The following is a 27,612-nucleotide window of genomic DNA, read 5'->3' as shown; positions in this document are numbered from 1 at the left end:
TAAAGAATCCGGCAACACAGAAACAGCACCAAAACAGAAAACTTAGACAATAACAGCTCTGCTCCAGGCAAACCCTACAGAAAAAACTGTGGCCCCACCATCTCCCGTTCCAGCAAAGGCTGAGTGGGGGCCCCAGACTCCCATGCCAGCAAGGCTTTAATGAGGCACCCAACATCCCACCCCTGTTAAGGTGGTGTCAGAGAAAGCCTGGTAGGGTCACACTTGCTGGGCAGTAACAAGGCCCCTCCCCCTGGCATCAGTAGAGACCACACAGGGAGCCTAGACTTCTACCCTCACCCAAAACTAGCAAGATAGTACCACTCATCCTCTTGGCATCAGTGCAGGCCACGTGGGGAGCAGGAACAAGGCCCCCCTACCACTACGAGTCAGAGGGTATCAGTGGAGACCTCGTGGGAGAGGAAGCTGGAGTTGTACCACACAGGGCAATAGCAGCAAGGTGGCGACTGCACGCATTGTGTGCTAGGGTGGTGTCAGAGGAAACCAGCTGAAACAGAAGGTTTAAGTAAGGTCCCAAATTTCATTACGTAGTACACAAAATATAAAGGTTTCAACCAAAAATCTTCCATCCTACCAAAACCAGGAAGATCTCAAATTGAATAGGAAAAAGTCAATCAATATATGCCAAAATTGAAATGACAGAGATGTTAGACTTTTCTGACAAGGAATTTAAAGGCGCTGCCATAAACATACTTTAACAAACAATTATGAACATCCTTGAAAACAAGCAGAAGAATAGAAAGTCTCAGCAAAGAAATAGATAGTTCTGGCAAAGAAGTAGAAGGTAGGAGGAAACACTAAATGGAAATGTTAGAAATGAAAGAAAAACTTAGGAAAACTCAATGAATGGGATTAACAGCAAAAGGGAGGAGACAAAGGAAATAATCAGTGAACCAGACTAGAAAACAATAAATATTACCCAATCTGAAGGAAGACAGCAAATATGCTGGAAAAAAAAAAAATGGACAGAGTCTCAGGGACGAGCAGGACTATAACATTTGTGTGATCAAAGTCCCAGAAACTGATAAGAAAGAGGGTGGGGCTGAAAAAGTACTAAAAAAATAAAAAACGGCTGAAAAATTCCCAAATTTGGCATAATTTGAATAAATCTATTCAAGAAACTGAGTGAAAGTCAAAAGGAATAAACCCAAAGAAATCCACACCAAGACACATCATAGTCAAACTTCTGAAAACTCCAGGACAGGAAAAGTGCTGAAAGCAGCTAGAGAAAAACGACACTTAACACGCAGTGGAAAGTGATTCAAATGACAGCGGACTTCTCATCAGACACCACGGAGGCAAGAAGGAAGTGGCACAACATTTTTCAAGTGCTGAAAGAAAAGAACTGTCACCCAGAATCCTATATCCAGTGAAAATATCCCTTAATAATGAAGGAACAATCAAGATAATCTCAGATGAAGGAAAATCAAGAGAATATGTCACTAGCAGGCCTACCCAAAAAGAATGGCTAAACGACATTTTCTAACCAGAAAGGAAATTATTAAAAAAAAAAGTAGAACATTAAGAAGGAAGGAAAACATGGTAAGAATATAACATGGCAGATCCAATTGATTTCCCTTCTCTTCTTAAGTTTTCTAAATTATATTTGATGGTTAAAGCAAAATTTTCACACTAATGTAGTACTAAATATATATAGAAGAAATAATTAAGATAATTATAATATAAACAGGGAAGGGAAAAGGGACATAAAGGGAGGTAAGTTTTCTACACTTCACTTGAACTAGTAAAATGCTGACATCAGTAGAATTTGATAAGTTATGTGTATGTAACAGCTACAGTAACTATTTTTAAAACTGTACAAAGAAATAAAAAATACTACAGATAAACCAAAATGAAATTCTTAAAAAAATGTTCAAGGAACTCATAGGAAGGCAGGAAAAAGAAAACACGAATGAAGAACAGAACCAACAGAAAATAAAATTTTAAATGGCAGACTTCCACAGCTAACATCTTACTGAATAGGGAAAAGCTGAGAGCTTGCCCTCTAAGAGCTGGAATGAGATGAGGGTGCCCACACCCACCATTCTTATTCAACATAGTGCTGGAAGTCCTAGGCAGAGCAATTAGGCAAAAGAAAGAAATGAAGCAAATATATGAAAAAATGTTCAACATCATTAATCAGCATGGAAATGCAAATCAAAACCACAATGAGGTCTCATCTCATCCCAGTTAGGATGGCTATTAACAAAAAGACAAAAACTAATAAATGCTAATGAGGATAAGGAGAAAAGGGAACACTTATATACTGTTGGTAGAAATATAAACTAGCGTAACCACTCTGGAGAACAGCACTGAGATTCCTCAAAAAACTACAAATAGAAGTATCATATGATCCAGTAATCCCATTACTGGCAATTTTTCCAAAGGAAAGGAAATCATTAGATCTAAGAGGAATCTGTACCTCCATGCTTACTGCAACACTATGCACAATAGCCAAGATATGGAATCAATCTAGGTGTCCAAGAACAGATCAGTGGATAAAGAAAATGTGGTACATGTACACATGGAATACTATTCAGCCACAAACAAGAATGAAATCCTGTCATTTGAGGCAACATGGATGGAACTGGAGGACACTATGTTAAGTGAAATAAGCTAAGAACAGAAAGTTAAACACTACATGTTCTCACTCATATGTGGAAGCTAAAAAAGTTGATCTCATGGAAATAAAAAGTAGAACAGAAGATACAAGAGGCTGGGAAGGATGCAGGGAAGGGAGAGATTTGTTAAAGGATACAAAGCTAAAGCTAGGTAGAAGGAATAAATTCTAGTATTCTATACCACTGTAGGATGATTATCATTAACAATAACATATTATATAGTTTCAAATAGCTAGGAGGAGGATATTGAACATTCTCAACACAAAGAAATGATAAATGTTTGAGATGATGAGCATGCCAGTTACCCTGCTCTGATCACTATACCTTATATGTAGCAAAACATCACTATGTACCCCATGAATATATAAGTATTGACAATTAAAAAATTTTTAATTAAAAATAAATAAAATGGCAGACTTAAGCCCTAACATCATTAATTATATTAAATATAAATGGCCTAAATACACTAATTTAAAGACAGAGATTGGCAGACTGTGAGGGAGGAGGAATGACTCACCTATATGCTATCTACAAAAAAAATTAATTAAAATATAACAATATGGGCATGTTGAAAGTAAAAGAATGGAAAGGTATGTATCTTGCAAACATTAATGTAAAGAAAGCAGAAAGGCTATATCAATATTAAATAAAATAGGCTTCAGAGCACAAGAAATTAGCAGAGGGAGAAGGACATCATATGATGATAAAGGAGTCAACCTACCAAGAAAATCTTAAATATTTATGTACCAAACAACACAGCTGCAAAATATGTGAAGCAAAAGCTAATCGAACTGAAAGGAGAAATAGACAAATCCACAATTACAGTAGGACACATCAGAACCTCTCTCTCAATGATTGATAGAACAATTAGACAAAAAAAATCACCAAAGATACAGAAGAACTCAATACCACTGACCAACAGGAGCTAACAGACATTTATAGAACACTCCACCCAATAATAGCAGAATACACAGGCTTTTTAAGTGCCCAGAGAACATATACCTAGATGGATCATATCACAGGTCATAAAACAAATGTCAACACATTTAAAAGAACTGAAATCATACATAATATTTTTTTCCAATCACAATGGACTCAAACTAGGAAGTAATAACAGAAAGATAGGAAAACCTCCAAACACTTTAAAACTAAACAACATACTTTTTACTTAATGGTAAAAGACTGAATGTTTTCCCCCTTAAGATCAGAAACAAGGCAAAGATACCCACTCTTACTACTCTCATAGTGCTGGAAGGTCTAGCCAGAGTAATAAGAAAGAAAAGGAAACAAAAGGCATATAGATAGAAAAGAAATAAATAAAACTGTCTCTATTTAGAGATGACATGGTTGTCTATGTAGAAAATCCCAGAGAATTTACAAAAAAATTCCTACAACTAAATGAGTTGAACAAAGTCAAGGAATGCAAAAATGAATATTCAAAAACTAACTGTATTTCTATGTGCTAGCAATAAATATATCAACACTGAAATTTAAACTATAATCCCATTTACAATTGTTCAAAAAAATTAAAATATTTAAATAAATCTATCAAAACCCGTACAGGACTAGCATGTTGAAAACTACAAATCAATTACGAAAGAATCAAAGAAGATCTAAATTAAATGAAGATACATACCATGTTAATGGATTGAAGGACTGCACGATAGTAAAGACATCATTTCTCCCCAAACCAATATACATAATTTAACACAACTGGACAATTCCAATCAAAGTTACAGCAAGAATTTTGTAGATATAGACAAGATTATTCTAAAATTTATATGGAAAGGCAAAGGAACTAGAATAGCTAAAACAATTTAGAAAAGATCAATAAAAAAGAAGGAATCCATTTATTCAATTTCAAGACTTATTCTACAGCTACAATAATCAAAACTATGCCACACTGGCAGAGAGACAGGCATATAAGTCAATGGAACCCAGAAACAGACCCACAAAAATATGCCCAATTGATATCTGACAAAGGTGCAAAAACAATATAATGGAGAAATCACAGCCTTTTAAACAAATGATACAGGAGTAACTGCATATCCATGAGAGGGAGGGAGGAACCTTGACCTAGATCTCATACCTTATATAAAAATTAGCAAGAAATGGATCATGGACTAAAATGTGAAACTATAAAACTTGTAGAAAAAAAAACACAGGAGAGGATCTTTGGGATCTAGGATTAGGCTATGTGTTCTTTAATTTGGCACCAAAAGTATAATCCATAAAGGGAAAAATGACAAACTGGATTCATTAACATTGAAAACTTTTACTCTGCAAAAGATCCTGTTAAGATGAAATGACAAGCTACAAACCGGGGGAAATACCTGCAATCCACAAGTCTGACAAAGGACTAGTATTTAGAATACATAAAGAACGCTCAAAATTCAACAATAAAAAAGCAAACAATCCAATTAGAAAATGGGCAAAAGATATGAAGAAACACTTCATCAAAGAGAATAAACAGACAGCAGTAAGCCCATGAGAAGACGTGCAACATCATTAGCCACTAGCGAAACGCGAATTAAAACCACAGAGAGGTATGGCCACACACCTATCGGATTGGCTAAAATAAAAACAGTGACAAAGCAAATGCTGAAATTTCTCTCTCCCGTGTTGCTGGCGGGAATGTAAAATGGCACAGCCACCCTGGAAAACAGTTTGGCAGTTTCTTAGAAAGTCAAACATGCAAGTTCTACGGACCAAGCAATTGCACTCCTGGGCATTTACCCCAAAGATAACAAAAACTTATATACAATTCCATTTAAATAACATTCTTGAAAGGACAAAATTATAGAAAGGGAGAACAGATTGGTGGTTTCCAAGGGTTACGGAAGCGGTGGGGGCAGGAAGGCAGTGTCTATAAAAGGCCAATGTGAGGGATTCTTGCGGTGACTAAATGTTCTGTAGCTTGACTGTATCAGTGTCAATATCCTGGCCGTGATTTTCGGGCTTCAGTTTTGCAAGACGTCACCGCTGCGGGAAACTGGGAGAAACGTACCGGGGTCTCTCTGTGAGTCTGCATGTGGATATACAATTATCTCAAAATCAAGTTTATTTTCCTTAAGCTGAAATTTTTAAAACGACGAATAAAAGGCCAGGAAGAGCTTTAGAGGAAGTGGGAAGGAGCAGCGTGGGTCCCCGCCAGCTGACCGGCTCGAGGCATGGGGACGCTGGGTGGCCGCAGGGCTGCCAGCTGTAACACAGGGCGGCCGTCACATTTAAAGTTCAGGTAACAACAAATAATTTTTGAGTGAAGTATGTCCCGTGCAATATTGGAGACATACTTATACTAAAAAATTATTGGTTCTTTATTTAAAATTCAAATTTAACTACACATCCGGTATTTTCAGTTGCTAAATCTGGAAACCTGGGAGGGGAGTGGGGACAGGAGGGGCTGGAGCCCCCAGGGGCAGTGGGCTGAAAGAGGCAGGGTGGCTACAGGGAGGAGTAAAAGAAAGGCTTCAGGAGGGAGGCCAGAGAGCGGGCAAAGGGCAGTGTCCCAGGAGAGCCACAAGGCAGACACAGGCAGGGAGACCTGAAGTCCCCAAGCTGCTGGGGTTACAGAGCCCTGCTGGCAAAACGCCCCTGTGTGGGGCTGAGCATAATCTAGGGAGAGGCTGAAAGAGTGGGTGCTGAGTCTCAGACTGCTGTTTCTGGGTGTCAGTGGCCTGGGAGCCTGACCACAAGGGCCCTCCAGGCACCAGAAGTGTCACCCAATTGACGCCAGGCTGGGCCCTCGGCTCCCGTCACCATGATCTGGCCCCACCCCCAGCACCTCCCCTTCCTACCAGGAAAGGACACTCAGAGTGGCAGCTCAAGCATCCAGGTCAGTGGACAGCACCCACCTGATGGGAACCGGAAACGCTCTCTGCTAAGACACTGCTCTAAATTTGCAAGTCGCCTCCCGGAGGGGATGCAGCCGACAGTCCGATTTACCTTCTCCCACACACCCGTGACCCTCCCTGTTGTCTGCACGGTGCCCGTCACCATCTGACATCATCGGATCTGTTGCTGGTTTCCTTTTGAACATCCGTCTAGATGCTCCCAGGAGACTCTTCGCTCCGGGGTGGTAGGACTGTTCCGCTTGCTGGGACATCCCTGCTTAGCGCCCGGCGCACGGTGGGTGTTCAAGAAAGGGGAGAAAAACGCTGAACGAATGAGAAGCAAATGAAAAATCAGCTACACTGGGGCTGCTCCTTCTGACTCTGTCCTGCAGGCCCAGCCTCCAGGAGGCCTGACAAGGCAGAGCGCCAGTCTTCCTCCCCCAGGAAGCCCTCCGCAGCACTCTCCGAGCTGCTGGGTGCAGACATCGGGACGGAGGCTTAGCATGTCCTCTCTAAACAAGGATTCCATTACCATTACTGTGTCTTGATCGTTATCTGTAATTAGGCCCTGCCACAGGGACTAATCATGTCAGCACCACATTGGTATATACCAATGATTGGGAAGCTACCCGTGCCAGGCAGCATGCTGGGCCCTCCTCACTTACCTCATTGACTCCCCAAACAGCCCCAGCAGGTAGGCGTGGTGAGCCTCCCCCCTGTGCTGCCCCTCCGTGTGGAAACTTTCCATTTCTATCCAGAATACCCCCGACTCCCGCTGTTGGAGGGGCTCACTCCTGGGGAGGGCAGGTGGCACCGCCTGCCCAGACAACCTGCTCCACCTTTCTGGCCACAGCGACTGGTTCCTGGGCAGCTTCAGGACCCTACCCAGCTTCACTGACCCCACTACTGAGGTCAGTGAGCCTCGTTCCTAGACCTCTGCAGCTGACGAGGAAGCACATGCCCCTCTACGCTGGGACTGCTGGCTGTCATCTGGCACCAGGGGAGCCCACCTGGGAGCCTGTCATCTCGCACCAGGGGAGCCCACTGGGGAACAGAGGCAACAAATAGGAAAGCAGGGCTAAGACACAAAAGAGAGATCGACTGGCAATGACTTTCTGGGAGCCCCTGGATCCAGCCATGCCTGAAGCAAGCTTGATATCCAATATATCCCTAGACTTTTCCATTACCTGAACCAATAATAAATTCTCCTATGCTTTAGCCAACAGGAGCTGGGTTTCTGACTTGCCGCTGAAGGAGTCCTGCCTAAACTACCACGTACCATTAAGATGGCATCTACAGATGAGGAGCTGAAGGAAACGAAGGTGAAGCAGCTTAGCCACGAAGCTGACACAGCCAGGAGCTGGCGCCCTCCGACTGCAGGGCCCGTGCACTTAACCCTGTGCTTCACGGAAGAGTTCTGTGCTCTGTGTGCACGTTTCCCATGAATATTCACACCCACAGATCGAGCTACCTGTTGGTGCTTGACAAAGATCTGTAGGATAAACACCAGCAACTTTCTAAAGAACTCTCTGTTTAGAAATGCTCCCTTCAGTGACCTCGGGTTCTCACTCCAACTCAAGTTCACGGCTCACCGTGTGTCTCGGGGAACTCACTTCCCTTCTCCCCACCTCGGTTTCCCAGGCAGACGAGCTGGGAACCGCAGCAGGCGGGACATCCGTGAAGCCCATCAGCCAGTGCCCGGCTCCCCGGCTCCTCGTGGGAGGGGTCTGCATCCGCCACGCTCTCCACGGGCCCCAGGCACCCACAGGGAGGGCGGACCTGGCCGCCACCCAAAGCCAGTCTGAGGCTGACACCACAGGGAGCTCAGGGCAGAGGGGACCATGCTCTGGGGCCACTGCCGGCCACAGGACCCTTGCTGTCTGCCATTACTCCTGTGAGGCTGGGCCAGAAGCACGTACGTGGGAAACTGTCCCCATGTCAGCTGCTGCCAAGGAGCCAAATGACCACGAAGGACATTCAACAAAGTCAATTCAACAGTTGAGGGCACCGAGCCCGTGGCAACAGGACAGCAGGAAGAGAAAGACATGCCCGCGTGCTGGCCTAAGCGAGGCGGTGCCGGGGCCTAGTCCCTGCCCCTCGGGAACAAGTCCGTCCCTCACTCCGTCCCTCCTCTGCCCGTCCCTGCGGGTTCTGCCTCTTCAGCCCAGAAACACCTCTGGTCTCTCCCTCTCAAACATGCAAAAACTTCCTGTGACCTTCAGACCCCTCCAGCTCCTCCCCTCACCCTCCCTTCCCAGCCTGGAACCTTCACTGCCGGACTGTCCCCCTGCTCTCAACCCCTCCTTCTATCTCACGCCGCTGACCCCGCGCACCCAGGACACAATGACCGCTTGCTGCGCGTCCAGCGGACCCTCCCCAGCCTGCCACCCCCCGGGGCCTCCCGGGGCGCCTCCCACTACAGGGCAGCCGCCACCCCTAGCAACCCTCTGCCGTCTTGGCACCGAGGACGCCACGCTCCTCACTCCCTGGGGCCCCCAGATGCCCTCGCCGTCTACGCCGATGCCCCCGAGCCCCTCCCCCAGCCCAGGCCTTGCTCCCCGGCTCCTGCCCAGGTGTCCAACTGCCAGCCGGCCAGACACGCTCTCGCGCAAGGCCAAGTCATCGCCGGCAAACGCAGGCTCCCCGAGCGCGACGAACCTTCAGGTTCAGGGGTTAGAGGAACAGGCGCTGAGTCACACTGCCCGAGTTCACACCCCACCCTGGAATGACTGACATCGGACACGACATCTCAGCTCCCCGTGTGTACAACGGGGGCAACAAGAGAACCTCCTCACTGGTGCTCAGGGGCGGAGTGTGATGCCACCCAGGGATACAGGAGGAACGGCCTGGCGCCTCCTGAGCTGACATCACAGACCATCATCATCACCTTCGCCAGTCCCCAACAGCTCTTCCTCCGGCGTGATATCATCTGCCACCTGCCACCCAAAACCTGGCCACCTGAGAGCCCCCAGTCACTCTGAACTTCCCTCCCATGCCCACTCAGTTGCCAAGCCCTGCTGGTTTTGCCTCTTAAATGTTTGTCCGACCCACACCCTTCTCGCCAACATCCTCGTCTTCTCTCCCCTCCTCTGCCTCACGTCTTTGCCGTGCCCCACCCGCCTCCCGCAGCACGACGGGGACTCGCTCTGCAGCAGGACTGACGTCTGCTGCTTCCCCACGTACTGCGGGCCCCTCTCCTCTGTGACTGCTTGTACCACCGCACCTGCCGGCATTCCCTCCCACCTCACTTCCCACCCTCTAAGACCCTGATTAGGTATAGCCTCCCCCAGGAAGCTTTCCTGGAATGCCCAGACTGCGCAACACGCCTGTCCTCTGAGCTCCCGTATCTTAGACTTGTGACACGGTGTCGAACGCGTAGGTTACCGCCTGCTGAGCTGGGCTAGCAGGTCCCCACCGAGCCTAAGGGTTCAATCGTGCTTACTGAACACGGCATGAGGTCACTGTTAGAGGAAACCCCAAGTACAAGGGCCATTCCCCCTCTTAAAAAATATGCATATACAAAAGAAATTCATGAAAATGCGATGATTTCCACTGTTTCAAAATTCAGAACTGATGGATTCTCCATAGACCAAAGCGCTTGATCGACAACAGCTGCCTCGGATGAACCAATGGGATTCCAAGGCAGGAAAACTCAGTCCTCGGGCAGCTTCCCTCACCCAAGAAGGAACAGTGCCCGAGTTCGGGGGGTTTGGCCAGGAAAAAAAAAGAATAAAACAAAATTGGATTCTAGGCTCTCTGTATAGGCTGGTTATTCCGACAGAACCGCCCAGACCCCGAAACACGGTCTCCGGGGCGAGAGGGACACTTTTATCACACACTAAGGTTAGACAGATGTTTCGGGTCTGGCGTTACCTGAATGAAAAGCACCATTAAAAAGCCCCCGTCAGCAACATGAGTTCCTGGCAGAAAGGAGACAGACACCCCTTTTTCTTTTCCTTTTGGGTGTTTTTCTCTTTGGCTATGTTTGAGGGGGTTGCATCTCCCTGGTTAGGGCGAGACACTGATTTCCACTCCAGACCGTCCCCCTGGACTACAACTTCTTCTTCCCCCAAGTGCGGGCCGGGCCTTCGGCAGGTCCTGGGCGTCCAAATGGCAGCTGAAAGGGTCGGCCTGGCCTCGGCCTGCAAGGCAGCCCCAGACTTCTCCAGGCTGCGCTTCCTAAAGACTGGGAAGGTAGGAACACTCTCCCTCCCTCTCTCTGTCTCTCCCTGACACACACCCTCTGCTCCCTCCAGGGCCAGCCCTGCCACAGTGGGGCGCTGGGGACATTTTAAAGGCCTGAGCAGGAGACAGGAGAGGCTGCTCTTCCAAATGTCCCCTTCCTTCCCCGTTTTTTCACCCCGACAGCAAAGCCCAGCCCTTGAGAGGCGCCCGGGGAAAGGGGCTGACATGACCAAGAAAAGAAGGCTCCGGAATGACTAATGCCCCACCGGGACGGCCTGGCTCTGGTCTGGCTGCCCGCCAGAGCGTCCACAGCCACTTTCCAAGGACACGGAGGGCAAATATTCCTGACAAGACTCCCCGAGGACCATCCTTCCCAGCCCTGACCCTCCGTGGGGCTCCCCCCAGGGGCCCAGAGGCTGAGTCACTCCCTTGGCGCCAACCTGGGTCACGGCAAGTTTGTTATCTCAAGGACAAGTTCTCAGACCCCTGACGTCCCCAGGCAGTAGGGAGAGGGCAGGCGGCCTGGGCAACTCGGCTTCCTCGGGGTCCCCAGAGCCAGGCCCCCTCCCAGGGGGAGGCGCCGTCGCCCCGGGAGGGCAGTGTGCACACCTTGGACATACGTGTCCCACACACGTGGGAGGACCCCGGACTCCTCCCTCCAGCCACGGGGCCAGCTGCCTCTGGGCCCCCTCACTCTCCTTCAGCAGCCCCCAGAGCCCACGGCACGGCCTCCTACAGGGCCATTTCCCGAGGGGGCAGCGCCGGGGGGAGGGTGGCTGGCACAGCGGGCCCATCTGGCAGGGGGCACAGGACGGAGCTGGGGATGCTCCAAGTTTCCCATGGGCCCTCTGGGCGAGGGGGTGTCTAAGCCATTTCCAAGGCTGGGGGTGGCCCAGGGAAAGGGAGTCAGGACTCTCTGTGAGGACGGGGGAGACCCCGCTGCTGAAAAGGCTTCCAGAGACCCTTGTCTTTAGATCAGATCCGAATCTCTCCCTCCCAGCAGCAGCAGGGAGAGGGGTGCTGGGAAATGTTCCCAAAGAGACGCGTCCCTGAGTCGTCGTAACTCCCAGGGTCCTCAGGCTGCGCAGCCACGCAGAGGCCCCCGCTATAAAAAGGCCACTTTACCATCCCCTGGGGGAGGCCTCCAGTAGTCTGGGTCCCTGGGGAGGCCTGCCTCAGACCACCACGTGCCCCGAGTTTATGAGAAGGCCACCAAGCTGCACAGGACCACTTCCACCCACCAAGTCCCCCTGGTGCTACTAAGCGGAACTCTTACCCCTGCCAGCTCCGGGGCAGCCACGCTGGGCTTGGGCCATTTAGCAGGAGAAGCTGTCCACAGGGACACTGGGCCCAGCAGATTGACTGGGACTGCAGAGCCAGCCCCAAACCAGGCCGCTGCGCCTCCTCTCTTCCACTCACACCTCCCCCCATTCCCTTCCGCAAGTGTCCCCGAGCCACCGGGACCTTCCAGACTCAGGGCACCAGCCACATACAAGTTCTGTCACCTCCCTGTGCCCCATTCCCTCGCCGCAGGACCAGACCAGGCGGTTCTCCGTTCTCTTTCCTTCTGGATCCCCCCAACTCTGCAGCCAGATTAACCTTCCTGAGGCACTCAGCTCAGTCCAGGCCACACCCTGCTCTGAAACCTTCCATGGCTCCCTAGTGTCTCAGCTGAAGCCCGGCCCGCAGCTCACACGTAGGCCCAAGTGCCAGTCAACCCCTCCCTTTGCATTTCCCACGACTCTAGTTAAGAGCAACCCCTTCGCCTTCCACCTGAGGACACACGGCTTCCAGGATCTGCGCAGGAGGCAGGGCGGAAGGGGGAAGGGAGGAGGAAGAAACGCCTTTGAAATCACTGTGGTCCAATTAGCCAGGCTCTCGCCCTTCAAGCTTACAAACAGGAGTGCGGCTAACACCTGCTACAAAAGCAAACATTGCTAGATATCTTCATCTTCACCTCCCCGATACTCTCCTGAAAGGACTCTGAGCAGCCGGTGACTGATGGGGTGCTTTCCTCCCTGTCCTTCAGCAAGGGGCTTTCAGACAGGGGAAATTAAAAAGCCACCAATCTCCCTGTCGGGCCGAGTTCCCAGGGCCCCACCTACTGTTCCCCACATCCCTTCCCCTCTCCCCTCAGGGCCCCTCATGGCCATGTAAGCCCCGCCACACACGCGACCGGGAGGCCAGAGCCTTCGGGGGACACAGGCTGTCCAGGGCCCAGCTCCAAGTCACTGAGGGGGAGAGCTGGGACTGTCTGAGGGCACCCAGACCCACTGAGCACGGGCCGCTGCAGCTAGGCGGGGACCCGGCCACTCGCACTTGCCCTGAGAGCATCTTCGCCACAGAAAGGCCTTGTGACGATCGCTCTTCTTACGCACATGCCGCCGCGCACAGGCGCAGAGCAGCCCGACTCTCAGCAGCGGCCGGAGCCTGAGTTCGTAAGACCACTTTGGAAATTCGTCAGCATCTGCTAAAAGCGATCATCGTCTACCCTGACCCCGCAATTCTACTTCTAATCCTACATTCCCATTACATATATACACACACTTATGTAGTATCTGTAACAGGATTTTATACATAATATACAAATACACAGCTATATATCCCTATAATCCCATTGAAATCACAAACATAGAGTCACCAGAGATGTGTACAAGAACGTTCCAGCACAATGTGAAACACTACAAAATGGGCCCATCAAGAGTTGAACAGATACATGAATAGTCTCCAACTAGAGGCAATAATGTAAAAGCGAAACAAATGAAACTGTGTGATTCCACTTATATTAAGTACAAATCAGGCAAACCCAACCTAGGTCTCCGACCGCAGGGTGGGGACCTTCTGCTGTGGGGGGAGGGGCTGCCGGGATGCCGGGAATAGTCTGTTTCTGGATCTGGGCGCTGGTCACACAGGTGTGTTCAGTTCGTGAGAATGCATTAAGCTGTACGCTTGCAAGAGGTTTTTCGGAGGTGTGCAGTAAGGGGCTTTGTAAAGCAGTACTCTGGTGGCTCGGCTGCTGTTAAGACTATAATGAAAAGATGCCAGAAGAAGAAAAGCAGAGATGGAGTATGGAGCAGAACGCTCAGCCCACAGCTGAAACCTCGATGCTCCTATAGGAGTCCTGGAGAAGGTGATCACATCCAAAAGGACCAAGGCATCAGGACTCTAGAAGCTCTCCGAGGCCCCAGCCCACCCCAAGCCAGCCCTGCCTTGGTTACCTCCACACCCGTCAGAACATCCAGAACATTCCTCTGTCCCCCAACAGGGCTTCTCCCCAGCTGCCATGAGACTGCGCCCACCCACCCGAGGCCAGTGAGACTTCACCGCTTCCCCAGACCCTTGTGCCAAGGGTGAGAACTCCCCAGGACCGTGGAAGCCCCCCTTCTAGAAAGGATGGATTTTCCAAAGTCCAAAGCACTTGAAGAGGAATAGGAAAAGCACCGAAATAACTTGGTAAGCATTCTGTTTTGACAGCGTGCGTGAGGAGTTCACCACGTTGAGTGGGGAAACGTGAGCAGTTAAATCTATTCAATGTCATGACATACGAAATTGAAGCATAATTGCCCTTGAGTGCTTGACAACTGGAAAGCACTTTGTTTCAGAAATGGAGGGAAATTTATGCTGGGAAATGGAAGAGACTGTCAAAAGTTTGATTGCAATGTGAGTGGAGCCGCGACAAGCAGGCTGGGATGAAGACGCTCCCACTCTGACATTTTCCTCCCATCTGAAATGTCTAGGAAACAGCACAGCGACTCTGGCCTTTGGCCTAAAAGGCAGTAAAACAATGACTGGTGCTGCAAATGTCAAACACCGATGAAGAAATGCTCTCTTACCAATCATGTGGTTGGCAACGTGGATTTGGATCTCTCTCTCATTCTCGAAGGTCATCTGGCACTTGATGCACTGGTACGTCTTTTTCTGTTTGGAAATCAAAAAGAAAGGGATTCGAGAGTCAGGAGGTAGAGAAAAGAAAAGCAAAAATTCCTATTGGGCCTGGCTCAAGACTTTCCAGAAGTTCCCTCCCATGTATCCCCAGGCCATTCTCTTCCACCTCCCTCTGGACCCAGCTCTACCAGCCTAGGAAAGGGGCATCAGGCTACAATCCAAGGGAGCTGCTCCTCTGCTAGAGCTGGGGAAACTGCCTCATCCCAAGTTGAACCTTTCTGGGAGCTGAGGGAGGCTGCCCTGCTTGGAAGGGCAAATCTGTCTACCCATCCATCCATCTGCCCAGCCATCCATCTACATACACCTCCACCCATTCATCCATCCTCCATCTACCCAACCATCTACCCATTCATCCATCCTCCATCTACCCATCCATCCATCTACATACACCTCCGCCCATCCTTCCATCCTCCATCTGCCCATCCAACCACACATTCATCTAATCTTCCATCTACCCATCCATTCATCCATTCATCCATCAATCTATCCATCCATCCCCCTATCTACCTTCTGTCTACCCATTTATCTATCTACACACACATCCTCCCACCCATCCATCCATCCATCCATCCACCCACTCAACCATCCATCCATCATCCACCCCCCCATCATCTACCCACCTATCCATCTACCTATTCATCCATCCACCCACACATCCATCTACACACACATCCACCCACCCACCCATTCATCCATCTACCCATTCAACCATCCATTCCATCATCCATCCATCCATCCATCCATCTACCCACCCATCCACCTAATTACCTATCCTCCATCTGCCCATCCATCCATCTACATACAACTCCACCCATTCATCCATCCTCCATCTACTCATCCATCCACCCATTCAACCATCCATCCATCCATCTTTCTAGCCATCCAACAATTTTCTCATCCATTTACCTACCCTAAGAACCATGTGGGGACACAGTTTCTGCCAACTTTGGTGCTCAAGGGTGGCCAAGGAATTCCTCATCAGCCCTAAGCACACATGACCCCAGCTGATTTTACAGCTGGTCTCCACACACAGGGGCTATTACCAGCTGCCTTTTCATGGCAGGGGCAGAAAAATGGAGATAAAAAACTTCAAATCTTCTTAAAGATTCATTCCAAAGAGTGGACCTTACTCTCACAAGTAAGTCTGGGCAGTTGTGAAACCAGACCCCTAAGGACAGAGGTGGTGTTGTCTGTCTGGGGGAAGCACTATGGCTGTAGGTTTTTTTTCTGAAGGATGAGGGGTAGTATTGGGAATCAAAATATCCAAGTTTTTTGAAGACCACCTTGGCTCCTGGGATGATGAGGCTTCTCCTATGCCTGGAAAAGGGAGTAGGACTTCAGATTTCTTGGCTGAGAACCCAGACCCAACCCTCCGTTATGCAGCCCTCCATCCTTGAGGATTCAGTCCAAGTGCCACCTCTTCTGCGACGCCATTTCTTCCCACCCCAGAATGAGTGCAGGCCCCCCACCCCGACTCCCAAGCTTATCTCAAATGCACCTGGGTAATTAACACACTGTTGTATTGTGGCTGACTGACTGTCTTCTCCCCCATCGCACCCTGAACACCCAGTGGGCCAGAAGTGTGTTCAGTCCACCTTTGAGGCAGCACAGACCAAGTGTTTAACAAGCGCTTGAACACATGAGCGACGTTGCAGAGTAAATATGCAAAGCGCTCTATTAGGGCAGAGGGACAAAGAGAATAAACGATGACGCAAATATCCTAGAACCCCACCACCTCAGCATAGGGCTTGGCCCAAGGTGAGAGCCCAATAATTATTTAATTTTTATTATGATTATTGTTGGTGCTAAGAAAATGTTAAACAAATGAGTGAGTGAAGGAAGAAACAACCGGAGAAGCTGGTGCTGAGTGCTTCAGGCTCCAAAGGCAAGGTCCCTGCGCCGGCTCCAGGACCCACTCTGATGAGACCAGGGGCCTCTCCCCAGTGTTTCAGGAGAATTGGGGTCTTCAGTGTTCCCTCAGGACAGGCCGCGGCGCAGGGCTGAGAAGCAGGCACTCAGCACGGAGAGGCCCCCGAAAGAACTGGGTGAGCTCAGGGAGCAGGAAGGGCGGTGGAAGACAGCACATGGTGGAGATCCCAGCCTCACGCGCAGAGGGAGATGTTCAGGTCATCAGGGGACAGCAGGGACTGAGGGCTTCTCAGGGGCCACAGTTCCAGAGCTCCATGCTCATAAAGGGGAACTACCTCGGCTTTCTCCACCATCAAACTCATTCATTCTGCCTCACACATGCCCCCGCCCACTCTTCCTGGCAAGTGTGAGAGCCCCTGGTGCTTGAATGAATGAATGAGGAACGAACAGGTTCCTGCAAGAATGAAGCACACGCAGGAGGCTCCTTCCCAGGGAAGCCTGGGAAGTCCTGCCGGACGGGCCTACGTGGCCCCTGTGGGTGGGAAGAAGGGGGTGGTGTTAGGCTGTGGCCATGGTGGGGAAAGAAGACCAGGTCCCCCTCCAAGGAAGAGCTTGGGTGGAAGTCTCTAGAGGCCACAGCTGGTGCAGGTGGGTGTGGCGAACGGTCTGTGATCAAAGTGATCAGGCTGTCCCCCTAAGGGGCAGGTGAATGAAGAGAGCTCCCTGCTTGCATGTAAATCACCAGGGGCTTAGGCAGGAAGAGAGGCCGCCCCACACAGCCTCCGCCGCCCCTTGGAGGCAGGAAGAGCACTGCCAAGTAACTGGGCCCTTCGTCATGGTGACACAGGCCCCAGGGGTCTCCAGAGGGAAGGGCCAAGGGAACTGTTGACCACACACACCAACACACACACACACACACACACACACGACACAAACACAGAAGTGCAGGCATACATGTACACGTCCACACACTCACCCTCACCCCAACTCACCATCGACACACAAGACCCTCAGAGACACACCTGTGACCCCTGTGCACAGCAACCTGAAGACAGACACGTATGTGCAGCACCCCCAGAGGAACGGGGACCCACAAAGTCACACAGGTGGACATATCCAAACTTGTCCGCAGATACATGCGCCTTCAGCTCTCTCATTGGAACCCTGACACTCTCAAATACACCCACAGAGCTGCAAAGAGCTCCCAACACAAATGTGTGCACAGACCCCAACACGCACCCTCATGTGCAGACACGTGGATGCGTGTGTGTACGTATGTGCACCCACACACAGACACGCGCAGGCTCACCAGCCTGAACACCGTCTGAACCTGGCCAGCCCCCGTCCTCACCCCAGTATCTACTCTTGGTCTGTGCCCCTTCTCCACCCCGCAGGGACCCTGCCTCCTGGTGAGCTTCAGACCCAGCAAGGAGACATAGCTACAGAAAGATGGAACGGGACGCCCAAAGCACCTCCTGTGCCGTAAGCCCCTGCCCCGGGGCCCTGCCAGGAGGAGCAAAGCTGAGCTCCAGGGCCCGCGGCCAGGGGCCACCTCCCCCAGCACAGCCCTGGGCAGCCTCAGTGGGGGGCCGCGGCAGAAGGCAAACACACCTGAGAGTGGCAGAGACGGAGAGGGAGGGGGAAGGACTGGCTGGGCCCTCCAAGAAAGGAGGGGGAGCTCCTGACTGTCCGTGACAGTGGTCACAGCCACCATCTACCGAGCACCTGCTGTGTGCAGGCAGCATTCGTGCTGGACGCTCACCAGCGCTCTGCAGTCCCACTGTGGGGCTGGAGGACTTTCACGAGGCTGCACCGCGTGGTCAGAGCCCTGTGCTGGGAGGTGGGATTCAGCGCCTGGCAGGCCCCTCTGGAGCCCCCCGTCTCAGCTGCCGGTCTCGGCTCCACGCCCCGACCTCCCTGGACAAGCCTGGTCTAGGAGACAGAGAGCTAGAGGGACCCAGACAAGCCCCCTGATCTGGATGTGTGTTCACCTGGCTGTAAAACGGGTTGTGAGGGCACCCAGGCCGCCCACCTGGCAGAGGAAGGCCCCGTGGGGACCTGTTGAGGGGACGGAGGGCCAAGTTACACCCACACTGGCCTCGCGTCGGGTGATGTTATTACCCATAAACAGAGGGGGAGGCAGAAACCCAACGCTTCACGTTTCAGCTGACAGCAGCCTCGGCCCCACGGGAACCCAGTCCTCCGAGAGCTGGTTGCTATGGAAACACTCCCAAGGGTCCCAGCCTGCCAGCCCCCAAGCCCCTGTAAAGCCCCCAGAGTCTGTTCTCACATGAGTGAGTCCTAGGGGAGGAAAGGGTGGGCTCACAGACAGCTGGGCCCTGCCCCGAGGCGTGCCCAGGCAGGGGCAGGGCCCCAGGGAATGCTGCCTCGGCTGCGGACACCTGGGCTTTGTCTGGCTCCTTTCTGCGACTGGCCCGTCTGCCCGGGCCTCTGGGCAGGCGGGGATGCGATTCGCAGCTCACTCGTCTCCCGCAAGGCCTGGGGGCAGGGAGAAGAGGCTGTGGGGCTCCCGGCAAACAGGCCCCCCTCAGGTTTCAGTCCCCGCACTGCCACACACGGCGGTGCATCTGTGGGTATACGGTGACACCGTTCTCAGCATGGATCCCCTCTTTGCCAAAACAGAGGCCACAGCAAGGCTCCCAGGTTGTTGCCATGGAGATGATGTAAGAGTTGGTACCCAAGATGGCACCTTACACGTAGTAGGGGCTTTTACAGGTACTTGATGCTGGATCCAGGGCAGAGTGGGGAGGCTCAAACAGCCCAAGGCTTCGGAGGTGCTGGAAGCAGCTCCCTGGCCGTCAGGAAACCCAGCAGGTCGTGAGCAGTGCCGAAAAGGAGGGGTGATCCTAGGCTGGAGTACACCCGGGAGAAGCAGGCACGGGGGCCCAGTGCAGCCACACTGTCCCACAGCCTGAGCACGGGCATGACCACGCTGGCCCCAGCCCAGCCGGCCTCTCCCTTCCTGCAGCCAGGATGGGCTCCAGGGTTTCTGGGTAGAGTCCTGGGCAAGGGCACGGGCTGCGGCATCAGATGCGACCGGCCTGGGCTCGAATCCCCCTCTGCCTCTTGAGAGCCGGCGGCTTGAGGCAAATGACTGTACGGTTCTATGCCTCAGTTTCCTCATTTGCAAAATGAAAAGTTACGAGGATTAAACAGATGGAAAGTGTTTGGCACACCCTTACCCCTCAGCAAGTGTGGATTCTTTACTGTGTACCCAGCACTTCATTAACTCACTTAATCCTCAGAGCAAAACCCGGGGGTCAGCATGGGAAACAGCCACGATATTTAACAGCTGATGAGGACCCGGCACTGACCAGGCATGGCAGACACTGGTTAGAAAACCAGAAAGACACCAACCCGGCCGCCATGCCCCCCAGGTGATGTTGGCTCTGCAGCCAGACAGGAGTCTTACTACTGCTACCATCACTATTAATTACCATCACTGTGACCCACTGGCTTTGCAGGGGAGGACAGAGGCCCAGAGAAGTCAAGTTACAGCTGGGTCCTGGGAGAGGGAGATTTTAACGCAGGCCACCTGACTCCAGGGCCCAAATGCTGCCCAAGACTGCTCCCCAAGACCCGGGCAGACCAGCAAGCATAGGCTGGGCAGTGGTGACCAGTGTGCATCCTCAGGACCTCTGAAGGTGTCCTACTAGACACGCTACACGCGGCTCTGTCCTCGTTCAGGTGCTCCTCTCCCTGGCCAGGTGTCCCTGGATGGGTCCCTCCGGCTCCCTGGGCTTCCCTGGGCCCACGTGCTGCAGCTGGGGCTGAGCAGAAGGCTCCAAGGTCCCCTTCGCTGCGGGATTCCCCTTCACTCTCTCCAGCCCCCCTTTCTCCCTCTGTCTCCTTCACCCCTCAAAATCCCGGGGCCCAGGCCCTAGTTCTGGTCCTGAGGCCAAACACCCCCAGCAAACATCCCTGTGTCCCAGCAGGCACCTGTGGCAGGTGGCCCTTCCCCAAATCCTGCTTCCATGCCAATGGCACCAGCAGCGGCCCCCGAGAGAAAGATACTCCTGAGATCCGCCTGGCAGCTCCTCCGTCTGGGAACAGATCACACAGACTCAGCGGGAACCCCCGGGCCGGAGCTGTCTGACACGCAAGGGCCACACGGGCTCCAGGGAAACCATTGGGGCCTCTCAGCCCTGCACCCGAGACCTGTGTGGACCCACCAAGAGCCCAGACTGCCTTGGCCTCACTGAGGCATTGCACCTGCTGTGGGCCTGTGGCTCCCTCTGGTCCCCGAGCCCACAGGGCAGGGCCGTTTCTGGTTTCTGGCTCTCCCTGGCTCCCAGGCACCTCTAAGCATAACAGGCGTTCAGAGTAAATTGGATGAATGAATCAATCTATCAATCATTAATGATAACAGCAATCAGAACCATTTCTAAGGGCCCTGCACACCCACGACTGCACTGACTGTAATGACACCATGGGTGACAATAACATCCGCTGGTGACTGCAACTAGCGTGAGTGAGCCCTGAGCGCCAGGGTCTCCGCCCTTCATATACGTGTATCATCTGCACGAATGGCCAAAAGAATGTCGGGTCTAAAGCCCAAGGAAGCCAGGGAGACCCAGCAAGCAAAGGATGAAGCCCTCCGCATCTGATCAGTAACGGATCGGATCAGTAACGGCAGTGACGGAGCGCACGCGTGTCGGCCACCACGCCAGGCACTTCACCTGTGCGGTGCCACTGGCCCCCACAACAGTTCTGTGCAGTCGAGACGCTTGCTACTCCCGTTTTACAGAGGAGCACTTGACAAACGAGGCCCAGAGAGCTAAATGATGTCGCGTGGCTCGGAAGGAAATGGCAACACTGTGGTTCAAACTCAAGGCGTCTGCCCAGAGCAGATGTGCTTAGCCAGCAGCGTGGCTTCTCTGGGCGACTAAGGGACCACCACCAGGAAACCGGCGCCCGGGCTGTGCGGCTCCTGTGGGGACCCGTGGATCCCCGGGAGCAGGGGCAGGTTCAGGCGGGCGGCACTTACCCGGGGCACTGGCGACGTCTGGGTACCTTTCCGGGGCCCACTGGTCTCTGGCGTGAGGTCGCGGTGGTCCACCTGCATGTGGCTTTCCAGGTCCTCAGCACTCTCAAACTTGACGCTGCACTCGGGGCAGCGGAGGCCAGCACAGGGCCGGTCGGCGGGCTCGGGCGGAGCCAGGCCACCCACCTGTCCGTTGGCACTGCGGGCCATGCAGCCGGCACAGAGCCCATAGGGCAGCCCGTTGACGTCGAGCTTCACCAGGTCCTGCTTGCTGCGGAACTCCTTGAGGCACAGGGCACACTTGTAGAGCTTCTGCAGCCCCTGCCCGTTGGGGGAGGACGCGGCCGAGCTGCCCGCCAGCTTCTGCATGTGGAAGGTGCCGTGGATCTTGAGCTCCAGCGTGGAGGTGACCGTCTGCATGCAGACCACGCAGCGGAAGCCCGTGAGCGAGTTGCGCAGGTCGGGGTGCATCTGGCAGTGCTCGATGAACTCCTCCTCGCTCTGCAGGGGCATCTTGCAGATGCGACAGGTGCCCGTGTCCAGGCTCTTGCTGTGGGTCACCTTGTGCTCGGTGAGCGTCAGCAGTGAGGGGAAGCGCTCGCCACAGATGGGACACATGTAGTGCTTGGCAGGGCCCCGGTGCGTCTGCAGGTGCTCCCGGAGCCCGTTCTCGGAGAAGAAAGTCCGCGAGCAGACGTTGCACTTGTGGCTGCCCTTGATGAACTCGGCCTTCTTGCGCGAGCCGTCGTCCTCACCCGGCCGGATGTTGTGATCCCGCAGCCGGTGGTTCTGCAGCAGCACCTCCATGGTGTAGGCCGCCCCGCAGATGTCACAGCCGTACATGGGCTCCGACGCGTCCACGTCGTCCTCGCTGGCCTCGTGGCTGTTGGGTGCCTCGGGGTTCTTCAGCAGCATGCCCTGCAGGTCAGCGGGCTCGGCCTTCTTGGTGGCCGCAGGGGGCACCCCGTTGGCCGTGCCATTCTCGGTCGCAGCGTCAAACACGCAGTGCTTCTCCCGCAGGTGCTTCTCCAGCAGCACGATGGCGTGGAAGGCCTTGCTGCAGAACTTGCAGTTGTACTTCTTGCTGTGCGTGGTGATGTGGCACTGCAGCTCCACCTCGGTGCTGAAGGTCTCCCCACAGAAGATGCACTTGTGTGCCTTGGCCGGGTTGCCCAGGTGGCTGTGTTTGACGTGCACCTGCAGGTCGGCCTCCTTGCGGAAGTCCCAGTTACAGGCCGTGCAGCGGTACATCTTCTTCTCGTTGCTGTGCTTCACCGCCAGGTGCACCTGGATGGACACCTTGGAGTCGAAGACCTCCTGGCACAGGGTGCAGTGGTACAGCACAAAGGTGTGCATGTCCAGCAGGTGCTTCTGCAGGTCGTCCACCGAGGAGAACTGCTTGTCGCAGCTCTCGCACACGTAGTGGGTCGACGTGGTCATGTAATGCACCGTCAGGTGCTGCAGGAGGGACTCCTGGGAGTCGAAGTCCTCTTTGCACTGTGGGCACGCCTGCTTCCGCAGCAGCAGCTCCAGGTGCAGCTTCAGGTGTGTCTGGAAGCTCTCAAAGTTGGAGAACTTGAGGTCGCACTGATTGCAGGGGTACTCGCCGTTGGAGATGGAGTTGGCGCTCGCCGAGAGCCGCTGCCGCTTAGGCGAAGACACCTCTACGTCAGACGACACCGGGCTCTGCTCTGCCTTAGACTTCTTGCTGTGGGCCAGCGGAATGTTCTTGTGGTTCTCCTTGATGTGCTTGGTGAGCTTCAGGATGGAGCCGAAGATGGGCGAGTTGGTGCAGTAGGGGCAGGAGTAGACCTCCATGAAGGACTGCGTGGGCTGCATGACCGGAGACTCCAGCTTGGCACTGCCGACGCTGCAGTGGGCCTGCTGGATGTGCTCGGTGAGGGAGGACTCGGTGAGGAAGCCCATGGAGCACTGGTTGCAGAAGAAGGCGTTGCTGCCATCGGGCGGGTTGGCGTTGGGGCCGCAGTGGGAGACGCGGATGTGCTCCTGCAGGCTGTTGATGTCCGCGAACATCTCGGGGCAGTAGTTGCAGTGGAAGGCGGAGATGTTGCCGAACTGCATCACGGGGTAGGCGTGGTTCTTGTGCAGCTTGCGCACGTGCTCGTTGAGGTTGTAGAGGGTGGGCATGGAGTCCAGGCAGATCTGGCACGTGTGGCTCTGCTGGGGCTTGTCCGCGTGGATGGTCTTCAAGTGGATCTCCAGCACGGCCAGGCTGTTAAAGTCCCGCTTGGAACAATAGGGGCAGCTGTAGACCACCTTGGCCCAGCCCTGCCCGTCGTCCCGCATCTTCTTCTGTCCCCGCAGTGGCTTCAGGGTGGAGTCCGGGGTGGAGCCACGCTCCACGGAGGCACTGGAGTCGGGCGTGGCGCTGCTCATGGAGGCCACGCTGCCCAGCACGGGGTCGGGACTGACGCTGTGGTTGCTGGAGTCAGGCTGCCGGTGGCTGTCCAGGTGGCAGTAGACGCCCTCCACCGAGGAGAACTGCTCGGGACACATGGGGCACTTGTGTTTCTGGTGGGCGTGGGCTTGGTGGATGTGGGCGAGCAGCGTGTTCTCGTCCACGAAGACCTCGGGGCAGTGGATGCACTGCAGGTCCGCCTTCTCCGAGAGCTGCGGGTGGCGGGTGAGCACGTGCTTCTCCAGCTCCTCGGTCTGGCTGAAGGTGTCCTCGCAGTAGTCGCACATGAAGTCGTCCTTCTTGGCTTCCTTCTCCGACTTGGCCAGATGCTCCTTGTTCTTCTTGTGGGCCTGCATGTGGCTCTGCAGCGAGCTGGTGGAGGAGAAGCCGCGCTTGCAGACGGTGCACTTGAAGGGCTTGCTGGAGCTGTGGGTCTTCAGGTGGATCTTGAGGTGGTCGCTGCGGGAGAACGCCGCCTCGCACTCGTGACAGTGGTACTTCTTGTCGCCCGTGTGCAGCTTGATGTGCCGGTCACGGCTCCTCTTGTGCTTGAAGAGGCGGCTGCAGTAGGTGCACTTGAACGGCAGCTTGTCGCTGTGGATCTGCTCGTGCCTCTTCAAGTAGCTCAGGCGGATGAAGGACTTGTCGCAGAACTGGCAAGGGTACGGCAGGCCCGTGCCCCCTTCCTCCTCGCCGAGGCCGAGGTCGCAGCCATCTCCGATCATCTGCGTGGGTGACGCAACATCCTTGCTGGAGGGAGACGAGGCCACCCAGGAGAGCTGTGGGTCGTCATCACCATCTGCAGGGGGAGGCAGGGAGGAGATGAGAGGCAATTCCCAGGGCTGCCGAGAAACAAGGACAGAGCCAGCTTCTCGACAGCGCGCGGGCTGAGGCTGTGCAGCTGGCCAACCGCGCGGGGACTGGGGGAGGGGCAGGGGCCGGCAGCGAGTGGACACGAGGGCCTTCCCGTCGGCAGAGGACACGGCAGAGGGGCGGCAGGTTACGGCAGGGAAACGGCTTTTCCCTCGGCAACACCTGCCGGGGCCTGGATGTGGCACCCCCACCCCCAGCAGAGGTGAGACTCTGGCCACTTCCCTGATGGGGGAAGGAGGGACAGCCTGGACAAAGTCACCAGAAATGACCTCACAGCCCATCAGTCCCATAGGCCAAACCGAGGACAAGTCCTCTCACCTGATCAACACCCTCCAGCCCCCAACCCTGGAGGGAAATCCCACGGGTCCTTAGGGACATGGGCAAAATTTTGCCAAAAAACAACAAAAAAAAAATGGCCCTTTACTGAATCGTACCAGGCTGCACATTCTTTGGGGACGGGGGGCCGGTGAAGCTAGAAACTGCTGTCTCAGGTAGTGGACAAGACACGGGAGGTGTGACATCACAGGGCACGGTGCCATCAGACTCCAGCTCAAACAGGAAGTGGGAAGGAGCCTAGGGCACCGAAGACGCATCTCCCAGCCCAGACCATCCGGAGGGGGGCTGTTTTCTCTGTTTCCCCTCCCCCGAGCCCACCAGGGACCTCAGGAGATGGCCTGGTGGTCCAGTGGCCCGGGGAAGGACCAGGACACAGACAGCCACAGAGCTCGGAGCCCTGAGGCGAGGAAGAGACTCCTGGTGAGTCCCTCCCTCCCTCCCTGGGGACCGCCCCCCCTCGTTGGCCGTCCATCCTCACCCAGCCTCAGAGGAAAACTAAACAAACCTAAGGGCTGGCATTGCTGGGAAAACAAAAGCACACAGGACACAGCACGTGAAGCCCCCGAGGTCCCCCGGGGGTTGAAAGCAGCCGGCCCAAACAAGGAGTGACTGCAGAGTCTCCAGTTTCTCTTTGGGCAGATCTAAAACTTAATAATGAATGAAACAGACCGCAGGCTGCTGCGGGCAGGGAGGAGACAACAAAAGCTCGGATTTGGCTCTGACCTTGCGCTCGTAACCGTAACCTAACCACGAGGAATCGGCCACCGTCCCCGCCTCTGCGGCCGCCAGCCTCGGCCTGCCGGAGTCTCACAAAAGCCTCACGGACGTAGCCCAGACGTAACCTTGGCCCCGGGCAGCCCAGACCTTCAGCAAGGGAAGGCGCAGGCGTGCACGTCCCCAGCACGGGGAGCACCGGCACACACGTGCGCACACACCCGCACACGCACACGATCACCCACGTCAACTGAACCCTGCGTGCACGCACTCACCTGCCGACACACGCGCCCACACGCGATCGCAGACCCGCGGCTCCCGCGCCAGCTCTCCATACAAGCTGCCAGCCCCAGGCTCCCTGAGAGCGAGGCCGACCGGAGGGTCTGGAGGGATCCTCACAGAGGGTGCCGAGCCTGCTCCTAGGCCGCACCCACCCCGGCTCTCCCAGGCCCCCCAGTGCTCGCGCGTAAACACCCACCTGACCCCGGGTGGCACCGCCAGCAAGTCTCAGCCTGGACGGATGCCGCTCTCCAAGGCTCTGACAGCCACCCACCTCTGCAGCCCCACGCCCAGCCCGGCTCCAGGTGCCTCCCGGAACTCCCTCCCCGGGCAGGGGCGCCTCCTCCCCGGGGGGCCTCACATTACGGGGCCCTTCAGGCGGGAAGGATGCAGCCACCGTCAGCCCCCAGAGGAGACGCGGCGGGAGGCGCCGATCCCCTGCCTGCTAATTCCCAGCTCTTGCCAGCTGGGCTCTGCGGGGCGCAGACAAAAGGGACCCAAGGGAGGAGGTGGCTGGAGCTGGGGGACCTGCCCGCCCCCACCCCTGCCAGGCTGGACTGGCTCTTTATTATTTTGATGTCTCAGCTCACACCCACTCAAGCTGCCACTGAGCCCCTCCCGAGTGCCCAGCACTCTGCTAAGCGCTTTGTCACAACCACCAACGAGGTGGGAGCCAGGGCCACCGCCACCAGACAGACGAGGAAACTGAGTCACAGCCTCGGTGACTTGGCTGAGGAAATGACAGCGCTGGCTACTAATCCCGGGACCTTCCACATTCAGGCCCCTTGACCATGACACGGGCCTGGACCAGCTTCCGCAGGTCACACGGTCAAATAAGAGCACTCCTGCGTGGGCAGGAGGGAGAGGTCTCGGGGGCAGTCAGGCCCGGATCTCCCTGGAGCCCGCGCGGCGAGGGCTGGACGCGCCCCACGCTCGGCATTTGCGGGAAGAGCCACCAAGGCCCAGAGGGACGCAGCAGAGACGCCGGCAGGCAGAGAGCTCGGCAAGTGGGCGGGACGCCAGGAAGGCACCTGCCTGCAGGATGAGCTGACAGGTGTATCTGCTGGGGCCACTTGCTCCCACACACTTCACGCCGCCTGAGGACCAGAGGACAGACGCCTGCACTCAGAGCCGCCCGCTCCTGCGACTCACACGCGCCCTGCGCGTCGCTCTGACCTTTCAGACTCAGTTTATGCACCTGGAAAAGGGAGCCCGTGTGAGGAACGGCCGAGAAGCGCCGTGGAAAAGCACTGCTACTCCACCGCACGGACGTCCAGAAAAGGCGCGTCTGTGGGGACGGAAAGCGGACTAGCGGCTGCCTGCAGCTGGAGGGGGCAGGGACTGGCTGCAGACAGGCAAGCGGGGTCTTTCTGCGGTGACAGAACGCTCTAGAACCAGACTGGAGAGGCCTGCACGGCTCGCTTCACACAAGTGAATTTTGGGGTATGCAAATTATACTTCAAAAAGCTGTTCCACAAAAGCATCATTTTGCCAATAATAATAATTAGTACTAAT

General features: G+C 54.2%; 1 protein-coding gene across 1 annotated transcript in view; it reads right to left on the bottom strand.

Moving 5' to 3' along the window:
- Positions 1-27,612, bottom strand: part of ZNF423 (zinc finger protein 423) — a 207,433-nt gene that overhangs the window by 104,074 nt on the left and 75,747 nt on the right. The window contains exons 2-3 of the mRNA XM_069456477.1: positions 21,480-24,694; positions 14,491-14,575 (exon numbers count right to left, since the gene is read on the bottom strand). Coding sequence (XP_069312578.1) covers positions 14,491-14,575; positions 21,480-24,694 — 3,300 coding nt within the window. The remainder of the gene's footprint in view (positions 1-14,490; positions 14,576-21,479; positions 24,695-27,612) is intronic.

This window comes from Eulemur rufifrons, chromosome 23 (assembly GCF_041146395.1).
Source record: "Eulemur rufifrons isolate Redbay chromosome 23, OSU_ERuf_1, whole genome shotgun sequence".
Taxonomy (NCBI): domain Eukaryota; kingdom Metazoa; phylum Chordata; class Mammalia; order Primates; family Lemuridae; genus Eulemur; species Eulemur rufifrons.
The sequence above is the reverse complement of the archived record's forward strand: the minus strand, read 5'-3'. Positions and strand labels throughout refer to the sequence as shown.